This window comes from Pongo pygmaeus, chromosome 9 (assembly GCF_028885625.2).
Source record: "Pongo pygmaeus isolate AG05252 chromosome 9, NHGRI_mPonPyg2-v2.0_pri, whole genome shotgun sequence".
NCBI lineage: Eukaryota > Metazoa > Chordata > Mammalia > Primates > Hominidae > Pongo > Pongo pygmaeus.
The window spans coordinates 9323444-9348304 of NC_072382.2; the positions used below are offsets into that span (position 1 = coordinate 9323444).

General features: G+C 50.9%; 2 protein-coding genes across 4 annotated transcripts; both read right to left on the bottom strand.

Annotated features, from left to right (window-relative positions):
- Positions 1-487: 487 nt before the first annotated feature.
- TIGD3 (tigger transposable element derived 3) lies at positions 488-3350 on the bottom strand. The gene is made up of 2 exons (XM_054439414.1): positions 3144-3350; positions 488-2308 (listed from the first exon to the last, which is right to left on the bottom strand). The coding sequence occupies exon 2, from the start codon at positions 2290-2292 to the stop codon at positions 877-879; it is 1416 nt and encodes a 471-aa protein (XP_054295389.1). The 5' UTR covers positions 2293-2308; positions 3144-3350; the 3' UTR covers positions 488-876.
- A 1755-nt stretch (positions 3351-5105) lies between these two features.
- Positions 5106-24674, bottom strand: DPF2 (double PHD fingers 2). Of its 3 annotated transcripts, none has more exons than XM_054439138.2 (12): positions 24227-24364; positions 17640-17800; positions 17114-17221; positions 16625-16788; positions 14355-14447; positions 14123-14201; positions 13572-13613; positions 12323-12460; positions 12068-12196; positions 11766-11878; positions 9191-9272; positions 5106-6402 (listed from the first exon to the last, which is right to left on the bottom strand). In XM_054439138.2, exons 1-12 carry the CDS (start codon positions 24256-24258, stop codon positions 6326-6328), a joined length of 1218 nt encoding a protein of 405 aa, XP_054295113.1. In that variant the 5' UTR covers positions 24259-24364; the 3' UTR covers positions 5106-6325. The 3 variants fall into 3 exon arrangements, with proteins under 3 accessions (XP_054295113.1, XP_054295115.1, XP_054295114.1); XM_054439140.2 differs by lacking the exon at positions 24227-24364 and adding an exon at positions 23525-23673; XM_054439139.2 differs by lacking the exon at positions 13572-13613 and having other exon boundaries at positions 24227-24674.
- Between the last annotated feature and the right edge of the window lie 187 nt (positions 24675-24861).

Sequence of the window (24861 nt, forward strand, 5' to 3'; positions counted from 1 at the left end):
CTGTCATTGGCTGCAGGGTTCTGCCCAGCACAGACATCATCTTTACAACCTTGTTCACATAAGAGGACTTGCTGAAGTGATGTTGTGAAATGAGCAAATGAAGAAAAAAAAAAAAATGAATGAATGACTATTCCATTCCAATTCCGGCTCCTTTCTGTTTCCCTGACATGTCCGTAGCCTGCCCAACCCCAAACACACACAATCTGAGAGCGAAACTATTGGTGCTGCAGCTTATCTGGGGCAGTAGCTGGGATCTGTCTGTCCTGGAGCTTCCTTCTCAGGAGGGTAGCCCACAAGCAGTGCCCACGCCCTGAGAGTCCTTGCTGCTGAATATCCGGAAGAGGAGGATCCCTCTTCCGGATATTCCATGTCCATGACATGTCTGTCATGGACAGACAGCTACACCGCAGTGACCATTAGCAATTAATTTTCCAAATCTGAATGGAAAATGTTTACCCTTCTCCCATGAAAATAACACCCTGGCCTCTTTTCTGATTAAAAATTTTATTTTCAGAAGTAGAACTGTTTTTAACACAGAGTTCAAGGAAGCAGTCTGTCCAAAAAGCCCAAATTCCACCTTTCTAAGTGCCTGCCTCTAGACTAACTCCCTTTCAAAGGCCCTAGAACTTTCAAGCAGGGTTTAGAAACTGAGTATCCTGGATTCCTACCCCTGAAGCCCCATCTTTAGAGCTCTCTTCCTGGGGTTTGGACGACTGCCACTCCAAGCTCAGACTTGGTGTCCCAACTGCTCTCCCTTCTACACCTTTATGACAGTTCTATTTCCACAGGAAAGAGACAGCCCGATCTGCCTTCTGAAGAGGCCGTTTCCATGGGAAACAAGAGAGGAAGGGGCTCTGGCAAGCAGCGAAGGTGCCTTCATAGGCAGCAAAGCCGCTCCACCTCCTCCTCACAGTCGTAGAATTTTTCGAATAGCTCAGGAGAAGTGCTGTTGCATTCAAACCACCTCCTCAAGGTGCCCAGGGCCCGGAGGGCATCAGCTTTGGTGGGCAGGGGCTCAAAGGCACCCTCTCTGTCCCCCTCCTCGTCTTCAGTGCCTGTCTCCTCTTTACATACTCCAGGCCCTGGCTCCTCACCCTCCAGGTCCACAAAGCGGGAAAACTCCTCTAGGCTCAGCCCTCCGGGGACTGGTGGCATCTCATAGGCTTTGTGCGAGGATGGGGGCGTTTTGCCGGGAGCCAGCCCTTCCTGAATGAAGCTGCTGAAAATGAGCTGAGGAGGCACCTTGGCCCAGGCGGCAGACGCCACGTGCAGAGCATCCAGCACGGTGATGCCTGCCCCGGCCTCGGCCAGCGAGGTGCCATCCCTCTCGCTTTGGATGGCAGCCAGTTTGCCCAACAGCCGGTGTCGGTAATGTGCCTTAAAGGCCCGGACCACTGAGCTGGGCAGGGGAGGCGTGGTGCCAGAGGCGGCCAGAGGCAAGAGCTTCACGTGGTAGAGCCCAGGCAGGCTTGCCAGCTCCTCCACCACTCGGGCAGCCAGCAGCAAAGCCACCTGTCGGCCCTGCTGTCCCATGTCCCGGTCAAACTGTGCCAACCACTCTAACCAGGGGATGCTCAGATCAGGGTGGTAGGAGGCAGGCAGAGCCTCACTGCGGACCCCAAAGAAGCATCTTGGGGCAGCCTGGAGCCCACCCAGCAGTACCCGCCGCTTCTCGGTGCCCCTGCTGTTGGCACACAGCAGCACCTGTACTTGATCACATGCACCCAAGCTACCGGGCACTGCCCGATACAGCAAGGGCAATTCAGCACAGCCAAACACGTCCTCTGGAGAGAAGTCTTTTAGGGAAAGAGGCAGCTGAGCCTGGGATGTGAGCCCCGGGGGAGGTGGCTCAGGGGGAAATGAAGGCGCAAGAACATGGCGGGCCCCAAAGCCGACATTGTTTCGGCGTTTCCAGCGGACCAGCCAGCCGATGCTGGGCACGAAGTCCTGGCCCATGATATCGGCCAGCTCCTTGGCTTTGTGGAGCAGCATGGGCCCCGTCACGTCCCAGGCCTTGGCCCGGGCAATGTGGTACCAGCAAAGCAGAGCCTCGTCGATCCCGCTGTACTTGGACTCCCGCTTGCGCTTGCGCTCTCGGTTGGCTGTGCCGCTGCACCAGTCCGCCAGCAGCTTCTCCTTATTCTTGCAGATGCGCGAGATCTGGGGCTGGGAAACCTGGAAGCGCCGGGCCACCTCCGACTGGGACATCTTGGACTCATCCAGGAGTTCCAGCACCTGGATCTTCTCGGCCAGGGACAGGGCGTGAAGCTTCTTCTTGCTGCTCAGCTCCATGGCCTCTCCGGGGCACCTGTGCGGGGAGGAAAGAATGAGCGGGTAGAGTAAGCTGAGGCCGGGAGAGCTAGGAAAGGAGCGCAGGAGGGAAAAGAGATTAGATGAGGACGTGCGCAGGCACCAGGGGAGACTGGACCCGCCGAAAGAGGAAGTGGCTAGGCCGAGTGGATGCCGGCTGGCCCCGACACCAGGATGCCAGGGCAGAGCTGGGGAGGGGGCGTCTCTCCACTTAGAAGGACAGGGGAGTCTGGGCTGGGGTCTGGCCTCACTGGGGAAGAAGGATGAAGAGTGGAGGGAACAGCTGCAGAGATAACAAAGGCGTACGGAAGGGGGAGGGCCTAAGACTAGGGCCGAGGGGGCAGGTGTGGGGCTACGGGGCTGCGGGGGAGGAGCCCCCGGGAGGGAGTGGGAGGCGGCCTGGGCTGGATTCACATGACGCCGCTGGGGGCGGGGAAGTGGGTGGATGCACACAGAGTTGAGGTGACAGGTGTACAGACGACAAAGGGGACAGAGGGGGTCTGAAGGAGCGAGGCTAATTTGGTGCCGGGTCCTGAGAGGGAGGCTAGGCGAGGGACAGTCCTGAGGGGAGCGAGAGGGCAGGGCCGAGGGCGCAGGTGCACGAGCGACAAAGGGCGGGAGGCCTGAAGAGGCTGCGGGCAGCGGAGGGGCGGGGTGTCCCCGCGGGGAGGGTGGTGGCCAGGGAGGGTCCCAGGACGCGGGGACGAACGCCCGGACCCAGGCAGGCCGGCAGCCGGGCACCGTGCCCTGGCCGGTCACTCCCCTTCGACCCGGAGTATGTCGGCGGGGCGGCCCCAGGCGCCCGCCCGCCCGGCCTCCCGCTCCGCACCCACCTCAGGCGCTGGTCCCGCGGCTCCAGCCCCTGCCCCCAGCCCGGCTCCCGAGCCCCTGTCCGGGCGGCGACAGCAGAACAGGGGAGGGATGGGCGCCACGACCCCGAGGGCAGAGCGGACCGAGGGGCTGCGCGGGCAGCGGGCGGGCGGGCGCGCGCACAGCAGGGCCCCGTGCGCGCCGCCCGCGCCGGTCTCTCTCCCGGCTGCGAAGTCCGCGGTGCAGCCCCTCTGCACCCACCCGCTGCAGTCCCGCCCCGGCCCAAGCAGATTGGTCCTCAGTGGCGCCCCGTCCCTCCCCGGCTAAGTTTCATTGGACGCTGCGGAAGTGGCGGTTCGTCGAGCCCCTCTGGGGGCGGGGCTTCTAGCGCGGAGGGGCGGGAGGCGGAGCCAGGAACCGGCAGCACTCCGCTGCGCGCCTCCAGCAGCCGCGGACCCCGAGGGTCCGACGAGCCCTGTAGGCGGTGTGGGGACCGCCGAGCTGACTTGGCGTCCCAAAGGCTCCCTGGCCGTGACCCTAGGCCGCATCGGCTTCTTTGTCTACCAAGCAGGGCTAACAGCCCTCACGGAGTTGTTTTGGGAAAACGATGAAAGGAGAAAATGGATGCAAGCTTTCAAGCCACACAAAAGCTGGTTACCATGGACAGCGCTGGCTCGAGTCTGTCGGCCACGGAAACACTGCATGCCTGGGCCAGTAATGATTTAGGACGAGTATTTTATTAGATTTGGTACTTTACAAGAGTCAAGTTCTTAAAACTCAAAATCTGGTATCGTTCCCTTCCCTGCTAACCTTCAGTCCCGAATTAAACGCAGACGTCTTGACCCGCAGCCCAGCTGCTCTCCAGCCTTGCTGCTCCCAGTTCACAGCTCCGCATCCTCTGCCTTTCTCACAGGCTTCCGTCGGCACCCCCAACTCTCCAAGACCCATCTCAAATCCCACCTCCCGCAAACCCTTCCTAAATTTCCTCACCTAGGCCTGCTACAGCGTTCTTATTTTGCACATTTCTTTTCTAGCTCTCGGACTACTCAGCCGCTAAAGTGCATTCATTGCTGTACTCCCTCTCCACCTGGCCTACTTCAGTGGAAAAGCAGGAGGACGGGCTGCGCTCTGCTCCTCACACAATCCCCAGCCCAGAGCACCCTGCTTATTTATTGAATGTAACAGAGCAGGCCGGCCTAGGCTTCCCATAGGCAAGAATGACTTTCAGAATGTTCTAGAAAAAAGGATACTTCAGGGGGCCCATAACTACTTGATTCAAATCTTTCCTTTAAAAACATAAGAACAACAGTTGGACTTCTAAAACGCACACTGAAGACATACGCGCTGCCACGTAAGCTGTCCACATGTTCACTTTACCTTCAGGGAAACTTTGTGCACATCAACGTGCCCTGGGAAAGGCTGCAGGGCTGCACTGTGGGCAGTTCAGATCCTAGAGCACTTGCTCTGGTCTGGGAGCGCTGCAGGCAACTGAAGCCACACAGACCCTGCTCCTGCAAGAACTTTTGTGTGTGTCCCATGGTGATGTCATTAGTTTGCTTATTAATTATATTTATATAAACTTCTGGTCCTGTTTTAAATGTCTGAGATTGCAAGGTCAACTGTTATAAACCTCTCATCACTTCCATCTATGTATCCAAGACTAGGAGAATTTTCTCCAAACCAACTGAAACACAAAAATAGATGTTAAAGTTGATTTTAACCCCAATTTTGTATTGATCAAAACAGCTTCATTGTTCTTTATAACAAAGAATCGTTATAAACTTGAATTTATGTAACAAATTAAAACAAAATAACCAATTTTATATTCGCTTTACATATTGGGGTTCCACAAAAAAATTTTAATCTGGGGGGAAAAAAGCTGTATTTCAAAACATTAAAAAAAAAAAAACACCATCATGGAAATCTTAGGATGAAATGGCCTTCTTAATGGAGAGAGGCAGGAGATAAACCATCCAGCAGAGGGCTCTGTGTAAAAACATTTATTTTTACTAATGTTTAGAATACAGGAACTAAAGAAAGAAAAAAAAGGACACCTCAACTCCAAAGCGACAGTGAGTTAGGGCCTGCCCGTGGCCAAGGGGGAAGGCTACTCCAGGATGTCCTGGCATGGACTGTCCCCCCACTACTTAATGTCAGTGCCACTAAGCAGAAAACTTGAGGAATGAGGGTGTGAAGACCTTACCAGCTGCTAGCGAGCGTGCAAGGGAAGAAAGGGATGTCTGTGTGGCTTCCCCATGAGCTGAGAGCCAGGATACACGGGGCAGGTGGCAGAGGCTCCCAATTCAGTTAAGAGCAGGAGGCTGAATGCCCAGGTCCAGGAAGAACAAAAAGGGGATTTTGGAGGTAGGCTTTTTTGTCGTGTTAAAAAACAGGCACATTATCCATCTCCCTGTGGCCCCCGAGCTGCTGGCCTGGACCCCTGATCCTTCCCCTCTCCCCACAAAACCAAAAGGAGTAAGAAGGGAGGCAGAAGATGAGAAATTCCAAGGGTGGGGAATGCTTCAGTCACCGGAGACCGCCCGTAAGAGTGAACCAGGAGAGCAGTGGGGATAGCAAGGTGCAGCTACTGTTCCCCCTGGGGTGGCGTGGAGTGGGACAGGGCAGAGCCAGGAGGGTGACCGAGAACATCCTGACTCCAGAAAAGAACCCTCTGTAGCAGGAACACAGGGCCGCAGAGAGCCACTCGGGAGGAGAGAGGTGAGGCTATGCGGCACAGGGGCATGAAAAGCTCCTTGTGGACGTGGCCTCAGCTTGCTCGCTCCCAGCTCCCTGGCCTGGCTTGCCTCTAGAGGACAGGAAAACTCTGGAGACCAGAGTGGAGGCAGAACACAGAGAAGTGAGCTGCTCTCCCATTCTTTCTAGGAGGACACTGTTTGAACCCTGTGATCACCAGGGCCTGGGCCCAAGGCAAGCAGAGTGAATGCACTTAATGGAGAGCAGAGAGAAACTGGGCCACACGTACGCCTAGGGGCAGTGTGTTGCTCCTTTCTCCCTGAGGGCCTGGGGCCAGAGGTGGTCAGAGCTGCCACCTCAGCTTGCAGCTGCCAAAGGCAGGCTGGCACAACCACCCCAAGGTTCTCTGGACTTGTGAAGGAGAGGAGGAAGAAGGGAAAGATGGGTATGAAATATGAAGTGGAGGAGAGAAACAGCCTTAGATATGTCGGGGAGCAGGGGGTTGGCCACATCAAGAGGAGTTCTGGTTCTGGTAGATGGAAGCTTTCTCTTTCAACAGGTCCAGACACAGGTGGCAGCTCCAACTTCCTGCAGAGAAGCAAAATGGGGTCAGGATGGGTCCCACACAATCCCCACTTGCTTGCAATTCCTCTGCTCTTGATACCTCATCTCTATAGCAGGATCAGCTACAGGTAGGACGAGGGATGCTCTGCAACAGGAAAGTTCCATGGTTTCCTGAGCTGGGATAAACCTCTAAGTCTTCAAATATTGTGAAATATCATCCTCTATGGAGATGAAAGAAATCATCATCTAGAGGACTTCAGAATACTGATGCCCAGGCCCTCTTGGCCCTATTAAATCACAAGTTCTGGGAGTAGGAAGAGAGCCTGGGAAGACAGAAGTTTGTCAAGCACCTCAGTTTTAAGACTTGTGTAGTTTCACTAAAAAACACAAAATAATTGTCCCTTATACGAAAAACAATTGGGTCATTCCTTGTTTATTAATATTGACTATGGCTGAATTCTTCTAATTTTTTTGAATAAAATTAGTCCTTAATGCCTTGAAATTTTAAGCAAAATTATACATATGTGCATTTGGACATTACTCTAGGGGAAAGGATCCACAGCTTTTATCAGCTCTTCAGAAACATGTGACTCAAAAATGTAAGTCCTTTCTAACCCAAAGGTCAATAAGGTTGGCAAACTTTTCTGTAAAGAGCCAGAGTGTTAAATATTTTAGGGTGTGTGAGCCACATACAGTCTCATGCACGTCTTTTTTTTTTTTTTTTAAACTCCCTTTATTTTTTTTTCAAGACAAGAGTTTCCACTCTGTTGCTCAGGCTGGAGTGCAGTAGTGTGATCTCAGCTTACTCCAACCTCTGCCTCCCAGGTTCAAGCAATTCTCTTGCCTCAGCCTCTCTAGTAGCTGAGATGACAAGCGCACAGCACCACGCCCAGCTAATTTCTGTATTTTTAGTAAAGACGGGGTTTTGCCATGCTGCCCAGGCTGGTCTTGAACTCCTGGGCTCAAGAGATCCCAAAGTGCTGGGATTACAGACGGGAGCCACAGTGCCTAGCCAGTTTTTACATTTTTAAGGGGATTTTCTTCAGGCTAGATGCAGTGGTTCACACCTGTAATCCCAGCACTTTGGGAGGCTGAGGTGGGTGGATCACTTGAGCCCGGGAGTTTGAGACCAGCCTGGGCACCAAGGCAAAACCCCGTCTCTACTAAAAATACAAAAATTAGCCGGGTGTGGTGGCGTGCCTGTAGTCCCAGGTACTCAGGAGGCTGAGGTGGGAGGATTACCAGATTACCTGAGCCCGGGGGAGCGGAGGTTGCAGTGAGCTGAGATCATGCCACTCCACTCCAACATGGGCAACAGAACAAAACACTGTCTCAAAAAAAAAAAAAAAAGCAAAAGAAAAGAAAAGAAAAGAAATAGCTTGCAAGCTATTTAAGCTGGCTGTGGCTGGACATGGTCCATAGGCTTTAGCTTGTAGCTTGCTGACCCTGACCTAGAACCTAGAACATCTGATACTTCCAGGGGTTGCCCCTCAGCTGCCTTAACACTATTGTGAGGACACTCGGGCTGCAGCTCTCCACTACCTCAATGTCTCACAGAACTTTAACAGGAAAGCCATTCTGTAATATAGCTCGTCTGTTTGATGGTTTAAAAAAACAAAACAAAACAAAACAAAACATAAACATGCGACTTCTCCCCAAAGCAGATTCATAAACTGGGCCTGACAGAATCTGAGTACTCCCCTACAGCTGCTAAAGGACTCTTAGACGTTGTCAGTGGCCTCATTCTCTAGAGGGGTGACAGCAGTTTGACCAATATGTTACAAGTCAGCTTACATCACACAATAAAACACTTTCTCTTGCCTGTAATGCTGGCCCACATCCTTTGTGCACAGTAACAGCTCCTGGGCATTTGTGTTCTGAGTAAGCTACTGAATTTCTGTTGGCTTTTTTTTTTTTTTTTTTTTGAGATGGAGTCTCGCTCTGTCGCCCAGGCTGGAGTGCGGTGGCGCGATCTCGGTTCACTGCAAGCTCCGCCTCCTGGGTTCACACCATTCTCCTGCCTCAGCCTCCTGAGTAGCTGGGACTACAGCCTAGTGAGTAGCTGGAGTACGGGACTACACCACCATGCCTGGCTAATTTTTTTGTATTTTTAGTAGATACAGGGCTTCACCATGTTAGCCAGGATGGTCTCGATCTCCTGACCTCATGATCCGCCTGCCTCGGCCTCCCAAAGTGCTGGGATTACAGGCTTGAGCCACTATGCCCGACTGCTACTGAATTTCTGTACAGGAGGTGTTTACGTACAGAAATCCAGCTGGAAGGGGACTTGTAGAGATGCAACCAATTCTTGGTGCCACCAATGGTTTCAGTGAATAGCTTCTATAAACTTGGACCATTATTACAGTAAGTTATGGGAGAAGCAGACTGACCCATTCAGGCTCCAAAGTCAAGTCCCTTCCCAATTCAGAAGGGGAAGGGATAGGAAATAAATGCTCAAATCTATCAAATTTCAAGAGTTGACTGTAGAAGCTTCACATCAGATAATCTACCACTTGAGTTTCCTGGACTGGTTGGAAGGAAATAAATCATTCCCTGTGGGTGACTGATCTCGGCTCAGCATCTGCTTTCTTGTGGGTTGTTGATTTTCTGTTGTAAATGTAGCTGATAATGTGCAAACACTAAACCCTTTAAGTTGAAATGTTAGGAAGGCATTCTAAACTGAGCCAAGGCAAGGTGCTTTACTCCCTAATTTGGAAGAATATATAAGTGATAACATAAAGAACATAGAACTCAGTATTTTCCAAGTAACTAATAAAATAATTGTTCTGAGTAAAAAATCTGTGCAACTTACCTTCAGGGGGCTCAGACATGGACGGGGTGAGACAGTACATGTGGTAGCCACGATCGCAGTCATCACAGAAGAGCAGCTGGTCCTGAAGTAGGCAAGAGGGAAGAGGATGGGGATTGAATAACTGATGTGCCTCAGGCCACCACAGGACACTGCTATTTCCGAGAGGGGTAGGTAGCAGGTAAGAACAGATGTGAGAATCTTATGTAGGAAACCATGCTGTCCCTCTCCACCGCAGATCCAGTCACTGTCATCTCTCACTTGGGTCCTTTCAGAGCTCCTAATTGATCAAATCGCCTCCACTTTTTTTTTTTTCCTAAAGCCCAAGCTCTATGGTATATTTTTTTGAGACAGGGTATTGCTGTCACTCAGGCTGGAGTGCAGTGGTGCAATCATGGCTCACTGCAGCCTTGACCTCCTGGGCCCAAGTGATCCTCCTACCTCAGCCTCTCAAGTAGCTGGGACTATAGGCACACACCACCACACCCAGCTAACTTTTGAATTTTTTTGGAGAGACAAGATCTCCTTATGTTGCCCAGGCTGGTCCTGAATTCCCAGGCTCAAGTAATCCTCCCACCTCAGCCTCCCAAAGCGCTTGGATTACAGGTGTGAGACGCCGTGCCCAGTGACTATTTCTTTTTGAGACAAGGACTCGCTTTGTTGCCCAGGCTAGAGTAAGGTGGTGTGATCATGGCTCACTGCAGCCTCAAACTCCTGGGTTCAAGCGATCCTCCCACCTCAGCCTGCCAAGTAGCTGGGACTAACGTGTGTGCCACCACACCTGGCTAAGTTTTAATTTTTTTTGTGGAGACAGGATCTCCCTATGTTGCTCAGGCTGGTCTTGAATTCCTGGGCTCAAGTGATCCTCCCGCCTCAGCCTCTCAAGTGTTAGGATTACAGGCATAAGCCTCCATCCTTGTCCCTACAGTCTACCCTCCACACAGCAGCCAAAGTCATCTTTTTAAAATATAAGACAAGGGCCAAGCACAGTGGCTCACACCTGTAATACCAGCATTTTGGGAGGCTGAGGCAGGTGGATCACCTGAGGTCATGAGTTCAAAACCAGCTTGGCCAACATGGTGAAAACCCGTCTCTACTAAAAATTAGCCAGGTGTGGTGGCGGGCGCCTGTAATCCCAGCTACCTGGGAGGCTGAGACAGGAGAATTGCTTGAACCTGGGAGGCAGAGGTTGCAGTGAGCCGAGATTGCGCCATTGTACTCCAGCCTGGGTGACAAGAGTAAAACTGCATCTTGAAATAAATAAATAAATATAAAATAAAATATAAGACAAGGCCAGACATGGTGGGTTCATGCCTGTAATCCCAGCACTTTGAGAGGCCAAGGTGGGAGGACTGCTTGAGCTCAGGAGTTTTGAGACCAGCTCAGCAATATGGCAAGACCCTGTCTCTACCAAAAATATTAAAAAATAGCCAGGCATGGTGGTGTGCATCTGTGGTCCCAGGTACCTGGGAGGCTGAGGTGAGAGGACTGGACTGCTTGAGCCTGAAGGGAGAGGTTGTAGTGGCTAAGATCGCACCATTGCACTCCAGCCTGGGTGACAGAGAGACTCTGTCTCAAAATAAATAAATAAATACATAAAGAATAAATAAATAGCCGGGTGCGGTGGCTCACGCCTATAATCCCAGCACTTTGGGAGGCTGAGGCAGGCGGATCACCTGAGGTCAGGAGTTCGATACCAGCCTGGCCAACATGGAGAAACCCCATCTCTACTAAAAATACAAAATTAGCCGGGTGTGGTGGCCCATGTCTGTAATCCCAGCTACTTGGGAGGCTGAGGCAGGAGAATCGCTTGAACCCAGGAGGCAGAGGTTGCAGTAAGCCGAGATTGCGCCACTGTACTCCAGCCTGGGCGACAAAGCAAGACTCCGTCTCAAAAAAAAAAAAAAAAAAGTAAATAAATAAATACATAAATAACCATGTCACTTCCCTGATTAAAACCCTTCAACAGTGTCCTGTTGTACCTAGAATAAAACCCAAGGCCCCACAGATCTGGCAGTGCTTGCCTCTCTCATCTCATCCCCCGCCATACTCTCCCATGCCCTGTCATCTGGCTTGTCCACCATAAGGCCTTGGTGCTGGCTGCTCCTTTCCTGGGATTGCTCTACCTCCACATCTTCTTGACTGGCTCCTTGGTACCACCAAAATTTCAACACCAGCATCACCCTCCCAGAAGAGCCATACCTGACAATCAAAATAAATCACTTATGCAATTATTCTCTGCCACAGTACTGGTTTCATTTTTTTCATGGCACATTATACAAATCTCACTTAACATCCTTGCTTATTGTTGTTCCTGTAAGAATGTAAATCTCATGAGGCAGGGACCTTGTTTGTCTTTAGCATCTTTAGTGCCTAGAACAGTGTCTGACATAAAATCAGCACTCAATATGTATCTGGCAACAAATCAGAGTTCTGACTGAGATGCTAGGGAGGGGCATGTGGCATGTGGGAGGGATCCTGCTCCCTTTTTAAAAGAAAGCTCACTTTAGAGGGAACTGTGCAAACAGCAGTAAAAGCCCAGAAGGAGCCATGCTGAGGAGGGGGCGGGGATACACACGTCGTTCTCGGAGGTGCCGCAGATGTTGCAACATTTGCACTCGATGCACTGCCAGCGGTATGTCTTCACTGCCGCCATCATCACAGGGGTAAACTGGAGGCAAGATGGATGCCCTGTAGTGGGGGAAGTGAGTGAGACAGACAGTCGGAACTGCCGGGGGGAAGAGAGGAGCTCCTGCCTGTGGCTACATCTTCTCTTGGTTAGGAAAAGTGAGGTGGGCTGGTTATGACAGCCCTAGAGGCCAGCAAGCCAAGAGCCCCTTGGGGACTGGGCACAGCAGCAGCCTTCACGGGAGGCAGTACCTGAGCGGCCACAGTCAGAACAGGACACCAGCTCCTCGGGTTGTCCCGTCTTCTTGTTAATCTTTGAGTCCCCCAGGCAGAAGTCACAGTAGTTGTTGGGCAAGGCCAATCCATCAGGACCTTTTTTGGCTACAGAGAGAAAGAGTTTTGATGACACCCATGGGGGTCCCTGAGCCACTCAACACCCATGCAAGGGGTGGTTTTCATAACCAGGCCAACTTCTGCTTGCCCACCACTTCTGACACCTCAGCTTACATTTCTGCTCCTCAGACCTCTGGGAGACAGGAGTGGGTGGTTGGGAGTCTTCCTTGTCCTCGCCCTCCTCCTCAGCCAAGTGGGAGTGGGCATAGTGGTAACTGAGGCCTGGTCGGTTCTTGTAACGTTTTCCACAAACTGAGTGGGGAGAAGATTGCAGAGAAAGGTGTTAGGATACAAGAGTGCCATGTCCCCACCCCTGCAAGCTGTGGGGGCTCCACCTGAGGCAGAGGGCAACCATCCCTTCCCCTAGCAGCTCCACTCTGGGACAGGCCTTGAGTGATGGCCCCTTCCCCTCAGCCAGGAGCATCAGGCCGTGGGGCTCTCTAGCTTCTGGGGCTCTTTTCCCTCCTGAACTCCAACCCCATGGCCACCACTGCTCTTCCATGTTGACTTTTGGGGGGCTTAGCCCTCACCCCATCACCAGTTAGCTGCTCTGGGATATACTAACAGTCTTGACTTTTGGGGGGCTTAGCCCTCACCCCATCACCAGTTAGCTGCTCTGGGATATACTAACAGTCTGGGACGCTCCACGTCAGGAAAGGGAAGGATATTCCTATATCTTTGGTGTGACAGGACGGGGGAAAAGTGGGTAAGACTCCAAACTTTTTTACCCCTCAGTAAATGTGGGAGGCTCATGCTACCCCACACACACCATGGAGCCCATCTCCTCTGAATGTGGGTGAACAAGCAGGGGATGGGTTTCTTGGGGATATCCTATCAATGAAGCCAGTTGGGCAGTTGGTCCCCAAAGAAATTCAAGCACACTCCCACGTAATTGCCCTGTCCAGGCCTGCCAATCAGCAAGGAAAGCAGATCCCCACGAGGCATTTTGTCATCTTGAGAAGTAATACCAAGAAGGGCAAGGGGGCCAGCAGGAAAGGAGTGGGGAGAGAGGATGGCAGGAGGAGGTGGTGGGGCGGTGGGGAACATGAGCTGCCCACCAGGTGCCTGGTCTGGGGAGGGAGCGGAAGGGTCTGATTGTAATGGGCTCCTGATAATGCTTCTGAAGCCACCCCATGCACTGGGCCGAGCAGCTCTAGGGGCAGGTTTGTGGGAGACAAGCAGTGGTAAAGGCAGCCTCCAGGACTTTGAGGAGTAGAGCACAGCAGAAGTTCCACTGCTCCTACCCCCATGCCATTCCAGAGATTTTAAAGCTAGCATCCCAGGAAATGAGAAAGGCAGGAGGAACAAGGGAAGAGGGAAAAGGGAAAGGAAAACCACAAGTCTGAAAAGTTGAGAGAGCTACCTCTCTGGGGCGCTTTCGAGGTATGCTTTTGTTTGAAACTATCTGAAAGACAGAAAGAAAAGTCATGAGAAGAAGGCCTTGATACACTTGAGACAGGAGCAGCAGCAGCAGGAAAGCGGAGCAAACGAGAGAGAAACCCCAGCGGCGTTGGTGCTCCCAGGGTGGAGGGACAGAAGTGGGGCAAGGCAGAGAGAAAGAAAAAGAGAACAGACGTTGAAAAACTCAGTGTCAGACCCCTGGGGCCCTGGCTTAACTGAGGCCAGGAGACCTGCAGGCCGTCTGTTGAGAGGCCAACCCTGCCTGCTGTGGCCCCCACAAGCAACCCCACCCCAGAGGATGGCAGAAATCTTTCCCAGAGCATGCAGGTCCCACCCGTCATATAGCAGGGACCCAGGCCTCCCAGGGGCTCAGAGGGAAGCAGTCAGCAGGCAGGACAAGAGCCCAGGTTTGTTGTAATACTCTGGGCAAAAACACAACCCTCCCTCCTCTCATATCCTGAGCAGGAGCTGGGTCCAAGGCAAGGTCTACCCAACCACTTGTGAGGCACTCACTGTCACAGGCATAGGGCTTATCCCGGTCCTCCAGGATGGAAGCATCCAGCTTCTTACGGGCACTGCCCACACCCTTACCCTGCCAAGAAGAGCAAAGAGACACCCTTATTTTGGTAGCTGGGCCTGAGGAGTTAGACTCTTTTGGAAGTCGCTGCTAATCTCACTTGAAATAAAATAAGGAATTCCCTAGGCCACCCTGTCCCAAGATGCAGGCAGCATGCTGGCCCCTCACCTTGGATTTCCCCTTTCCCCGACGCTTGGGAGTATCTTCTTCATAGTCTTCATCATCGAGGTCATCCAGGAAGTCATCTGGTTCTAGGATCCGCTGAGTGGACAGGAGGGTTAGCATGGGTAGAAATATGTGCATCCAAAAGCTCTCCTATGATAAGATTGGCCAAGGCCACCCAGAACCTCCTCTGTGACCTGGTCCCACCCACACCAGCCTCATTCCTCACCAACGCCTTTCAAGCATGCTATAATCCTGCTCCTGCTCCCTTCCATATTTTGGGATTTCTTTCCCCTGTGCTTCACGTTATTTCCTTAGCCTGAAATGCTTTCCCCACCATGCCACATCGCCAAATCAAATAGCATGCTTCCAAAAGGTTGCCCTGATGCCGCAAGAGGCCATGCCCTCTCCTGCCTCTGATTGGCCGCCCTGGGAGCACATTATTGGTGGTTCTGTCCTGACACTCGCCTCCTAGTTTAAATTAAAATGTTGTTGCTTATTTGTGTGACCTTGTGGGAAGTTTTTTTTTTTTTTTTTTTTTTTTTTTTTTGAGACAGTTTCGCTCTTGTTGCCCAGGCTGGAGTGCAATGGCGCAATACTGGCTTACCGCAACCTCCGTCTCCTGGGTTCAAGCGATCCTCCTGCCTCAGCCTCCCAAGTAGCTGGGATTACAGGCATGTGCCACCACGCCCGATTAATTTTGTATTTTTAGTAGAGACGGGGTTTCTCCATGTTGGTCAGGCTGGTCTTGAACTCCCGACCTCAGGTGATCCAACTGCCTTGGCCTCCCAAAGTGCTGGGATTACAGGTGTGAGCCACCGTGGCCGGCCAAGGGAAGTTTTTTTTTTTTGAGACGGAGTCTCGTTCTGTCGCCTAGGCTGGAGTGCAGTGGCGCAATCTCGGCTCACTGCAAGCTCTGCCTCCCGGGTTCGCGCCTGAGTAGCTGGGACTGCAGGTGCCCGCCACCATGCCTGGCTAATTTTTTTGTATTTTTAGTAGAGACGGGGTTTCACCATGTTAGCCAGGATGGTCTCAATCTCCTGACCTCGTGATCTGCCTGCCTCAGCCTCCCAAAGTGCTGGGATTACAGGCGTGAGCCACCGTGCCCGACCCATGGGAAGTTCTTAAACTGCTTTGTTTCAGCCTGTGTGTGAAATGGGGAACACAGGACCTACCCCATAAGGTTGTACAGACTAAAGGAGAAAGGGCATGAAAAAGCACTTAGCCCAATGCTGGCATATTTATAGCTGTTATTTTTATATGTATTCTTATATTCTCTGTTGGCAGAGACCAAGTGTGCTTCACTGTGTAACCTCAGGGACCAAAAAACTGACACAAACTTTTGTGATAAAAGAGTAAAGTACTTAGGGATAAAAGTTTGTTTCCCTCCCTTCCCAGACAGGGTCTCCCTCTGTTACCCAGGCTGGAGTGCAGTGGCATGAGCAGAGCTACAGCCTCAATCTCCTGGGCTCAAGCAATCCTCCCACCTCAGCCTCCTGAGTAGCTAGGACTGCAGGCGTGTCCCACCACGCCCAGCTCATTTTTTATTTTTATTTTTAGTAGAGACAAGGTCCTGCTATGTTGCCTAGACTGAAAAGTTTTTGAAAAGTTTCCTCTCAAATAGTTTATCAAAGACAGATAAGGCAAATGTGGCAAAATGTGGAATTGATAAATCTAGGTAAAGAGTATGTGGTATTTCATTGTACTACTCTTGCACCTTCTGGTTTTAATTTTTTTTTTGTTGCCCAGGCTGGAGTGCAGTGGCATGATCATGGCTCACTGCAGTCTCGAACTCCTAGGCTCAAGTGATTCTCCCATCTCAGCTTCCCTAGTAGCTGGGACAACATGCGCATGCCGCTATGCCTGGCTATTTATTATTATTATTATTTTTTGTAGAGATGGGGTCTCACTATGTTGCCCAGGCTGGTCTCGAACTCCTGGGCTCAAGCAATCCTCCTGCCTTGGCCTCCCAAAGTGCTGGGATTACAGGCATGAGCCACTGCACCTGGTCTATTTTAATTTTTTTAATGAAAATTATATATGTATATAATAGTAACCTTCTGTGATAAAAGTGAATGAATGAGAGCCTATAGTTAGAAGCAACAGAGAAGCCAGTCAGTACCTGACAATAATCAGGGACTGAAGTAAGAACAGAACTGCAGGGGCCTGCTTCCTGGACCCCACCTTCTGTTTCAGTTCTAGAAACTGGGTGGCCCCCAGTGAAGAGGAGGCTGATTTCCATCAAAGCTCCCTTAGCCACAGGGATAATCTTGTACCTTTCGCGCTCGACTGTTGGTCACAGGAAACTCGCCCAGGCTGTCATCATCAACTCGGGGATCCGGGGCACCTCGCTTCTCCAGGGGGTCAGTGCGCAACAGAGCCTCTAAACTACTGCCATCCTGAGAGATCAGCCCCTCCTTCTTCAGGGTCTGGTCTGTGTCTGCAAGCAAGGTCAGGATAAAGCAAGGCTCAGAAGGGCTGAAAGCAGACTGCTCTGAGTCCACATGATGGTGGGGCTTACCAAAGGTCTGTCACTGTCTTTTGTTCTCTGCACGCCCAGGAATTAAGACACCCTAGTGCACTTGGCACCATAACTTATCTGTTTACCTGTCTCCCCTTCTAGACTAAGATCCTTAAAGGAAAGAATCACATCATATTCATTTCAGTATATTTGGGATCTAGCACTGGGCCTGGTATATCACAGTGATTAGCAGGCTCTCACCATGCAGCAGGCCACGCCTCCGCTCAGGAAGTATGTGCCTTACCTGGCTTAATAGATGGGAAGGAAAGTCGTGGATCCTCAGGGGGATGGGCTCGCCGCTTTTTCCGCCAGCGCCGGGCAGGGTAGGAGTACAGCTGTCCGGAGGCCAATCCTGTGGCAGGAAGAAAGACAGAAGTCAGGCCCTAATCCAGTATTAGAAAATACCAAACACTTCCTAATTAAGTAGGCCCCCCTTTGAGTTCTAGATCAAGGGAGGAATTCTGACAGTGAGGGCCTAGGGGGTTAGGTGGAATAGTCTGTGGAAAAGAAAAATAGATACATAAGCTTAGGGGCCTTGGCTAACACATAGTTCTCCAGACACACAATGGCCTCAGCAGGGCAGAAAACAAAGATGCTGGTATCAAACGATCTGCTTCACCCTCCCTGGGTTCCTAATCACAGGGAGACCATATTCATCCATAGGTGGAAGGCAGTAGGGAAAACCCTATCAACTGTCTCATCACCTAAGATGAGGAGGCTTCTTCCTCCTTATGCTCCTGAGTCCCCTTCTCCCAAGTCTGGACCCTCACCTGGACCCCGGTGTCGCTTTTCCATCCAGATGTAACAATTGCTCTGGGCTACTCCGGTCTGTGAGTCCAAGAAAGGCAGGCGCACGCTGCGCTCAGCACAGAGGCGAGCATTGTAATTGTGGCACTGCTCCATGGCATCTTTGTAGTACTGCTCCCCAAGGCTGCAGGGAAGATAGAAACCAGGCGTGTGTGTTGGAGCGGGGGGCATAGGGCGCTGAGCTATTCCTCTCCCCTGCCATCTGCTTCTCTAGAAGGCTCAAGGGACTGGGAGGCTGTCTCTTCCATTCTATTTGCCTCCACTTCTGCCTTATGGGACACCAAGCCCCTTTTCTAGGCCATCATGAGGAATTACTTTACAAATAAATTACCATCAGGAACACATGATTTCATCATATGTCTAATCAGACTTAAGTTTAACCCCCAAAGAGGTGAAAGAACTAATGTTCACTCCATGTGTCTCACAAGCCCAGCCCTGTGCTAGTTAAGATGCTATTTCTCTTAACCCTTATGAGGCTAAGAAACAGATGATAGTCCCTCCTAAGTTCTTCCTTATTCCCTCCTTCCTACAATCACCTCCCAAATAAACTACATGCTCCCACATCCTTGCCCCAGGGTCTGCACTGGAGGGAAAGAGTTCAAAGTCTAGGGGACGTATTAAAATGTATTTAGCAAACTATGGTAAATCCGTACAATGAAATTCTATTTAGCCAAAAGAAGGAAGTTCTTCACATACTGATATTAAACAATTTCAAGTTAACTAGGGACAAAAAACAAAGCAAGGTACACTGCTGAGAAGTGTCAAATAAAGCTATCATTTATGTAACAAAATGGAAAAGAAACTGCAGGTCAGTGGGGAGAAAAAGTGGGTGACTAGGCCACTTCCTTCCACATGTCTTTTTATATCTTTTGAATTTTTAACTAGGTTTTTAACCAACTAATTAATTTTACATTTATGGAAGATGTCTACAAGTACCTGAAGTTCCTTGAAGCTTTTATTGAGCACCATCACTCATAAGAAACTTGTTTGCTCTAAGGCCCATCTTAGGGTTCTTCTCCATTCTCACAAAATAAAATTATATAGGAAAAAATCTTCTTGGTCTCAAAAGACTCAATTTGAAATCTGAATCAAGGGTAAACCTTTAAGCGGAAAACTGGAAAACTGCACGGTGCCAGGAGTTACCTGGTTCTAAGAAGCATGTATATAGAACCTATCTTGTTCTCATCTTTCAGGGTTTAACAAGGACTTTGGTAATGGAGGTTAACAAACTCTATCAATTCATATTTATATTCAATCAATCTTTTTTTTTTTTTTTTTTTTAAGAGACAAGGTCTCACTATGTTGCCCAAGCTGGACACAAACTCCTGGCTCAAGTGATCCTCCTGCCTTAGCCTCCCAAGTATCTGGGAATAGAGGCATGTGTCACAGTACCTGGTGTCAATCAATCTTAAACCGAGGGCAGAATTGATTTATTTCTCACAGTATCCCTAATACTCATGGAGATGTCTGAGATACAGTCACACTTGACTTGAGAGTAAAAAGACCTGGCTGGCCTGCAAGCCACCACATGAACATGGACATTTAGTCAACCCAGGTGGACCTTGCTTACTCTTCTATAGATTGAGGAGGTTGGACCAAATGTGCTTTGACATATCAGGATTTTACAAGAAACAGCCTGGGGATGAGACAGCAAACAGATTAAGTCTCTGTGGTTTCTATCCGTAACTTGGGCTACACCAACAAACCCTGCTCTAGAATGTGACAGGGTCCTTCAGTGAGCAGCCACAATACACCACTGCATAACTTAGCATGTGCCCAGCAAGTAAAAAAGACACATACCACACACAGAGATGGCAATGCCACAAATATAGCCTGGCGTGATTCAATGAGCTGTAATGACTGTAATCTGAGGTAGGCACGAATCTCACATTGGAGAGCAGAATGGAGAAGGCAGCCTTGCCTCTGTGGGCTCGCCTTTAGGAGGCAGCCATGTCTTCACCACACAGAATAAAATCGGATAAACAAGGCTGAGTGCGGCAGCTCCTTTGTTTCTGCTGATGGGAATTGATACTGACACTGGAAGTCAAATGGAAGGCAGGGCCAGGCTGGCGAGTGCTGCAAAGTCAGAGCAAGGAGGCTGGAAACAGTTTTGGGGGGCATGAATGAGAGATGTTCTGTCAGGGCTCTTGTGAGCTACGTAAGGCAGGCAAACAGTCTTGGGGGTAAAAGGACTGGGAATGAAACACTGAAGTGTGGGGGGAGAATCTCATGAAGAGAGAACAAGACAGGATGACAGTCAGCTCTTAAGAACTTAAGGGAGGCCGGGCACAGTAGCTCATGCTTATAATCCCAGCACTTTGGGAGGCCAAGGCCTCTTGAGGATCTCTTGAGTCCAAGAGTTAGAGACCAGCTTGGGCAACATAGTGAGATCCCATCTCTACAAAACGTTAAAAATAAAAATAAAAAAGGCCTGGCGCGGTGGCTCACGCCTGTAATCCCAGCACTTTGGGAGGCTGAGGCGAACAGATCACCTGAGGTCAGGAGTTTGAGACCAGCCTCAACATGGAGAAACCCCGTCTCTACTAAAAATACAAAATTAGCCGGGCGTGGTGGTACATGCCCGTAATCCCAGCTACTGGGGAGGCTGAGGCAGGAGAATTGCTTGAACCTGGGAGGCGGAGGTTGCGGTGAGCCGAGATTGCGCCATTGCACTCCAGCCTGGGCAACAAGAGTGAAACTCTGTCTCAAAAAAAAAAAAAAAAAAAAAAACCATCAGCTAGGCTTGGTGATGCATGCCTGCGGTCCCACGTAGCCCCTGGGGCGGATGAGGTAGGGGAATCATTTGAGCCTAGGAAGTTGAGGGTGCAGTAAACCAAGGTTATACCACTGCACTTCAGCCTGGGGAACAGAGGGAGGCTGTGTCTCTTAAAACAAAACAAAGCAACAACAAAAACTTAAGGCTCCGGTACCAAGAAACGTCAAGTTAATATTAACGCTGTTCTCTCTCTCTCTCTCTCTCTCTCTCTATATATATATATATATTTTTTTTGAGATAGAGTCTTGCTTTGCCGCCCAGGCTGGAATGCAGTGGCGCAATCTCGGCTCACTGCAGCTTCTGCCTCCCAAGTTCCAACAATTTTCTTGCCTCAGGCTCCCAAGTGGTGTGTGCCACCACGCCCAGCTAATTTTTGTATTCTTAGTAGAGACAGGGTTTCACCATGTTGGCCAAGCTGGTCTTGAACTTCTGACCACATGATCCGCCCACCTCGGCCTCCCAAAGTTCTGGGATTACAGGCGTGAGCCACCGTGCCCTGTCTCTAGATTTTGCTTAGAAAGTTTCAAAACCAATCAGCAGCTACAGCTATACTATTATTTTACTTTCCTAGTAAGAACCCTTAAAGACTTTCTTTCTCTCTTTTTTTGAGATGGAGTCTCGCTCTGTCGCCTGGGCTGGAGTGCAGTGGTGTGATCTCTCCTGGGTTCAAGCGATTCTTCTGCCTCAGCCTCCCGAGTAGCTGGGACTACAGGTGCACGCCACCATGCCCAGCTAATTTTTGTATTTTTACTAGACATGGGGGTTTCACCATCTTGGCCAGGCTGGTCTCAAACTCCTGACCTTGTGATCCGCCCGCCTCAGCCTCCCAAAGTGCTGGGATTACAGGCATGAGCCACCGTGCCCAGCTTCATTCTTTTTTTTTTTTTTTGAGATGGAGTCTTGCTCTGTTGCCAGGCTGGAGTGCAGTGGCGCGATCTCAGCTCACTGCAACCTCTGCCTCCTGGATTCAAGTGATTCCCTTCCCTCAGCGTCCTGAGTAGCTGGGATTACAGGCACGCGCCACCATGCCCAGCTAATTTTTGTATATTTAGTAGAGTGGGGTTTCGCCATGTTGGCCAGGATGGTCTCAATCTCCTGAGCTTCTGATCTGCCTGCCTCGGCCTCCCAAAGCACTGGGATTACAGGCATGAGCCACCGCGCCCAGCCACCTCTTTCTTTTTTTAAAGAAAGAGTCTTAAAAGTGTCACTCAGGCTGGAGGGCAGTGGTGTGATATCAGCTCACTGCAACCTCTGCCTCCTGGGTTCAGGCGATTCTTGTGCCTCAGCCTCTCGAGTAGCTGGGACTACAGGTGTGTGCCACCACACCTGACTAATTTTTATAGTTTTAGTAGAGATGAGGTTTCACCATGTTGGCCAGGCTGGTCTCGAACTCCCGACCTCAAGTGATCTGCCTGCCTCAACCTCCCAAAGTGTTGGGATTATAGGCGTAAGCCACTGTACCCAGCCAAGACTTTCATTTCTGACATCACATTTGGAAGGGACAGAAATTTACAAATAAGAAAATTCTTTTCCCAGGACAAGATGCAAGTCATACAAGATGAGGGGCCAGGCGTGGTGGCTCACGCCTGTAATCCCAGCACTTTGGGAGGCCGAGGCGGGTGAACTCCTGAGGTCAGGAGTTCAAGACCAGCCTGGCCAACATGGTGAAACCCCATCTCTACTAAAAACACAAAAAGTAACCAGGTGTGGTGGTGGGCGCCTGTAAACTCAGCTACCCGGGAGGCTGAGGCAGGAGAATTGCTGGAACCCGGGAGGCGGAGGTTGCAGTGAGCCAAGATCGTGCCACTGCATTCTAGCCCGGGCCAACAACCATGAGACTCTGTCTAAAAAAATAAAAAAAAAGAAAAGATGAGCTAGTGGTCCTGACCTCAATGTACTCAACGTATAACATCAGCTGTCAGAAGACTAGGCACACTATAATCAAGAGAAGTGCCATATCTCCAAATGAACTGGAAGAATGGAAGCCCCTTCTTAAAGGGATAATTCTGCGGGAGTATGTATTAATTGTGATCTGAGGCCCTGTGCAGCTAGAAATGAGGAGGAGAGAGTTGGTTTCTCATTACTGGCATTCAGGAATTAATGGCTGGTGATGCTCACAATCTCTACAGTTTTTCAAAGAGAAACAAGATGTCATGCTCTGTTTAAATGGGCAACCCCTCACTTACGACACAACTTGAAAGCACTGGCAACCCTATTTCCCTGAGGAAAATCTTCCAACACGAAGAACCTCACTACGTTTAACTCTCAAAACCTAGGCAAGTCTGATACTCCCCCAGTACAATGAAAATATTTCTTTTTATTTTTGGAGAAACCTGTGTAAAACATCCCCTTACAATGGGATGAGGAAGTCAACAAAGACGCAGGGAAACAAAGAACATCTGAGTCAGGAAGGATAACTGGATAAATGGTAGATCAACAGTGTCATTTCTAAATTGAGAAAAATGTCAGCCTGAAGAAAGAGCTGGGGAAACTGGAGTGGGCAGATCAGAGAGAAAGACAATAGTGTTGGGAGGAGGGGTGGCTGAAAGAGACAGCAGGATAGAGCAGAAAGCAACTTAAAAAAAAAAAAAAAACCACAAGAGGAGGAAAAACACTTAGCTTAATGGAAGTGGGAAAGCATTCTCAAAGAAAAGGCTTCAGGCAGGAGGGAGAAGCAACTTACTCTTTAAAAAGGCTCTTAGGAAGAGTGGGGCTCAGGCCACGACAAAGACAGATGAGAAGCTGTGAGTCCCTTAGAAGAGTTACCGAACCTTTACCTCGTCATCCAGTCAAAATCCAAAAACCCTGACAGGACAGCTAGACATCACTCAATTTTCCCACCCTTGCACCAAGGCCAACATACCCATTAAAAGAAGCTCTATTCGCCCACCGGGCATTAACCCAATCTAAAACTCATTGATTCTTCTGTAGGAATAAATCAAGTCCCAAGACATCTTTAACTCACAGGAAGCAGTTCACAGGCCAGTGTCCATGGCCCCAACAGCTATTAACTTTAACTCTGCTTGAAATCTGACCAGCACAATGGTATCGTATAATAGGAAGAATGCCCACCTAGATGCCCCTTTAGGCTAAGCTGTCCTGAACGGCTTCGGTCCAGTTGCAGGTTTTTGATGGCTGCTACTGGACGGGGCCAAGGCTCACTCCCCTGAAGTTCTTTCCCTTCTGGATCCGCTCCTCGACAAATTCTTCCCAAGAATATTTGTAGTCTTAGGTACCTGCCACCCAAGATCCTCCCAAACATCACGGGGCTGCTTGGAACTGAAACAGCCAACCCCGCAGGGCACTCCGCAGGGGCCGCCGAGCCTGTTGCTGCAGCGGACGGGACGGGACGGGACGGGACGGGACGGGACGGGGCGGGGCGGGCTGGGCGGCGGGCCAGCCGTGGGGCCGCCCGGGCCTCGGCCGCGCTCCTCCGGACTGAGGCGTCTCGGGAGAAGACCGGGACGGTGAGTCTCGCGCGCAGGCAGGGCGCCATGCTCTAGAAACCGTCAGCTCCGAGGAACGCTGAAGCCACACAGCCCCGCAGGGAGGCCGCACGTCGGGGCTCCAGTGTGCCCCCATCAGGGCCTCCACAAGTTTCCAAAGAAGCGCAACGTCTTCTCCGGAGTCTCCTGTTGCCCTCCCCACCAGGAGTCGCAACATGGCCTTCCCGGGGATGTCCCTGTCTCCGCCTAGTCCCTTCCCCCACCGCCCCCTACTCCCAGGCCCTTTACAAAACCTGCCGCCCTAGGAGAGAAAGAAACGACCACTCACAGCTTCACTACATTCTCCACCACAGCCGCCATCTTCCCTGCTCCTCTCCCTCGGGCCGGGAGGCCCCAAAGTCCGCAGCGCGCAGGCGCCGGGACCGTACCAGGGTACCAGGTTCCTCGCCCTCTGCGCAGGCGCCGTACGGGCGCGCGCACTAGAACGAGCACTGAAGAAAGAGCTTTACGCCTGTTCGCGGGGGCCGGGTAGGAAATGCGTGGACCCCACGGGAGCCCGACGCGCAGGCGCAACCGGAGATTGGCGTGCGTCCCTGAGCTCCGGTTCGAGGCTTGCGTCTAATATTTAGAGGAGCAGGAGCCGGGGCCGGGCGCGGTGGCTCACGCCTGTAATCCCAGCAGTTTGGGAGACCGAGGCGGGCGGATCACGAGGTCAGGATATGGAGACCAACCTGGCTAACACGGTGAAACCCCGTTTCTACTAAAAATACAAAAAATTAGCTGGGTGTGGTGGCGGGCGCCTGTAGTCTCAGCTACTCGGGAGGCTGAGGCAGGAGAATGGCGTGAACCCGGGAGGCGGAGCTTGCAAGTGAGCCGAGATTGCGCCACTGCACTCCAGCCTGGGCGACAGAGCGAGACTCCGTCTCAATAAAAAAAAAAAAAAAAAAAAGAAGAAGAGCAGGA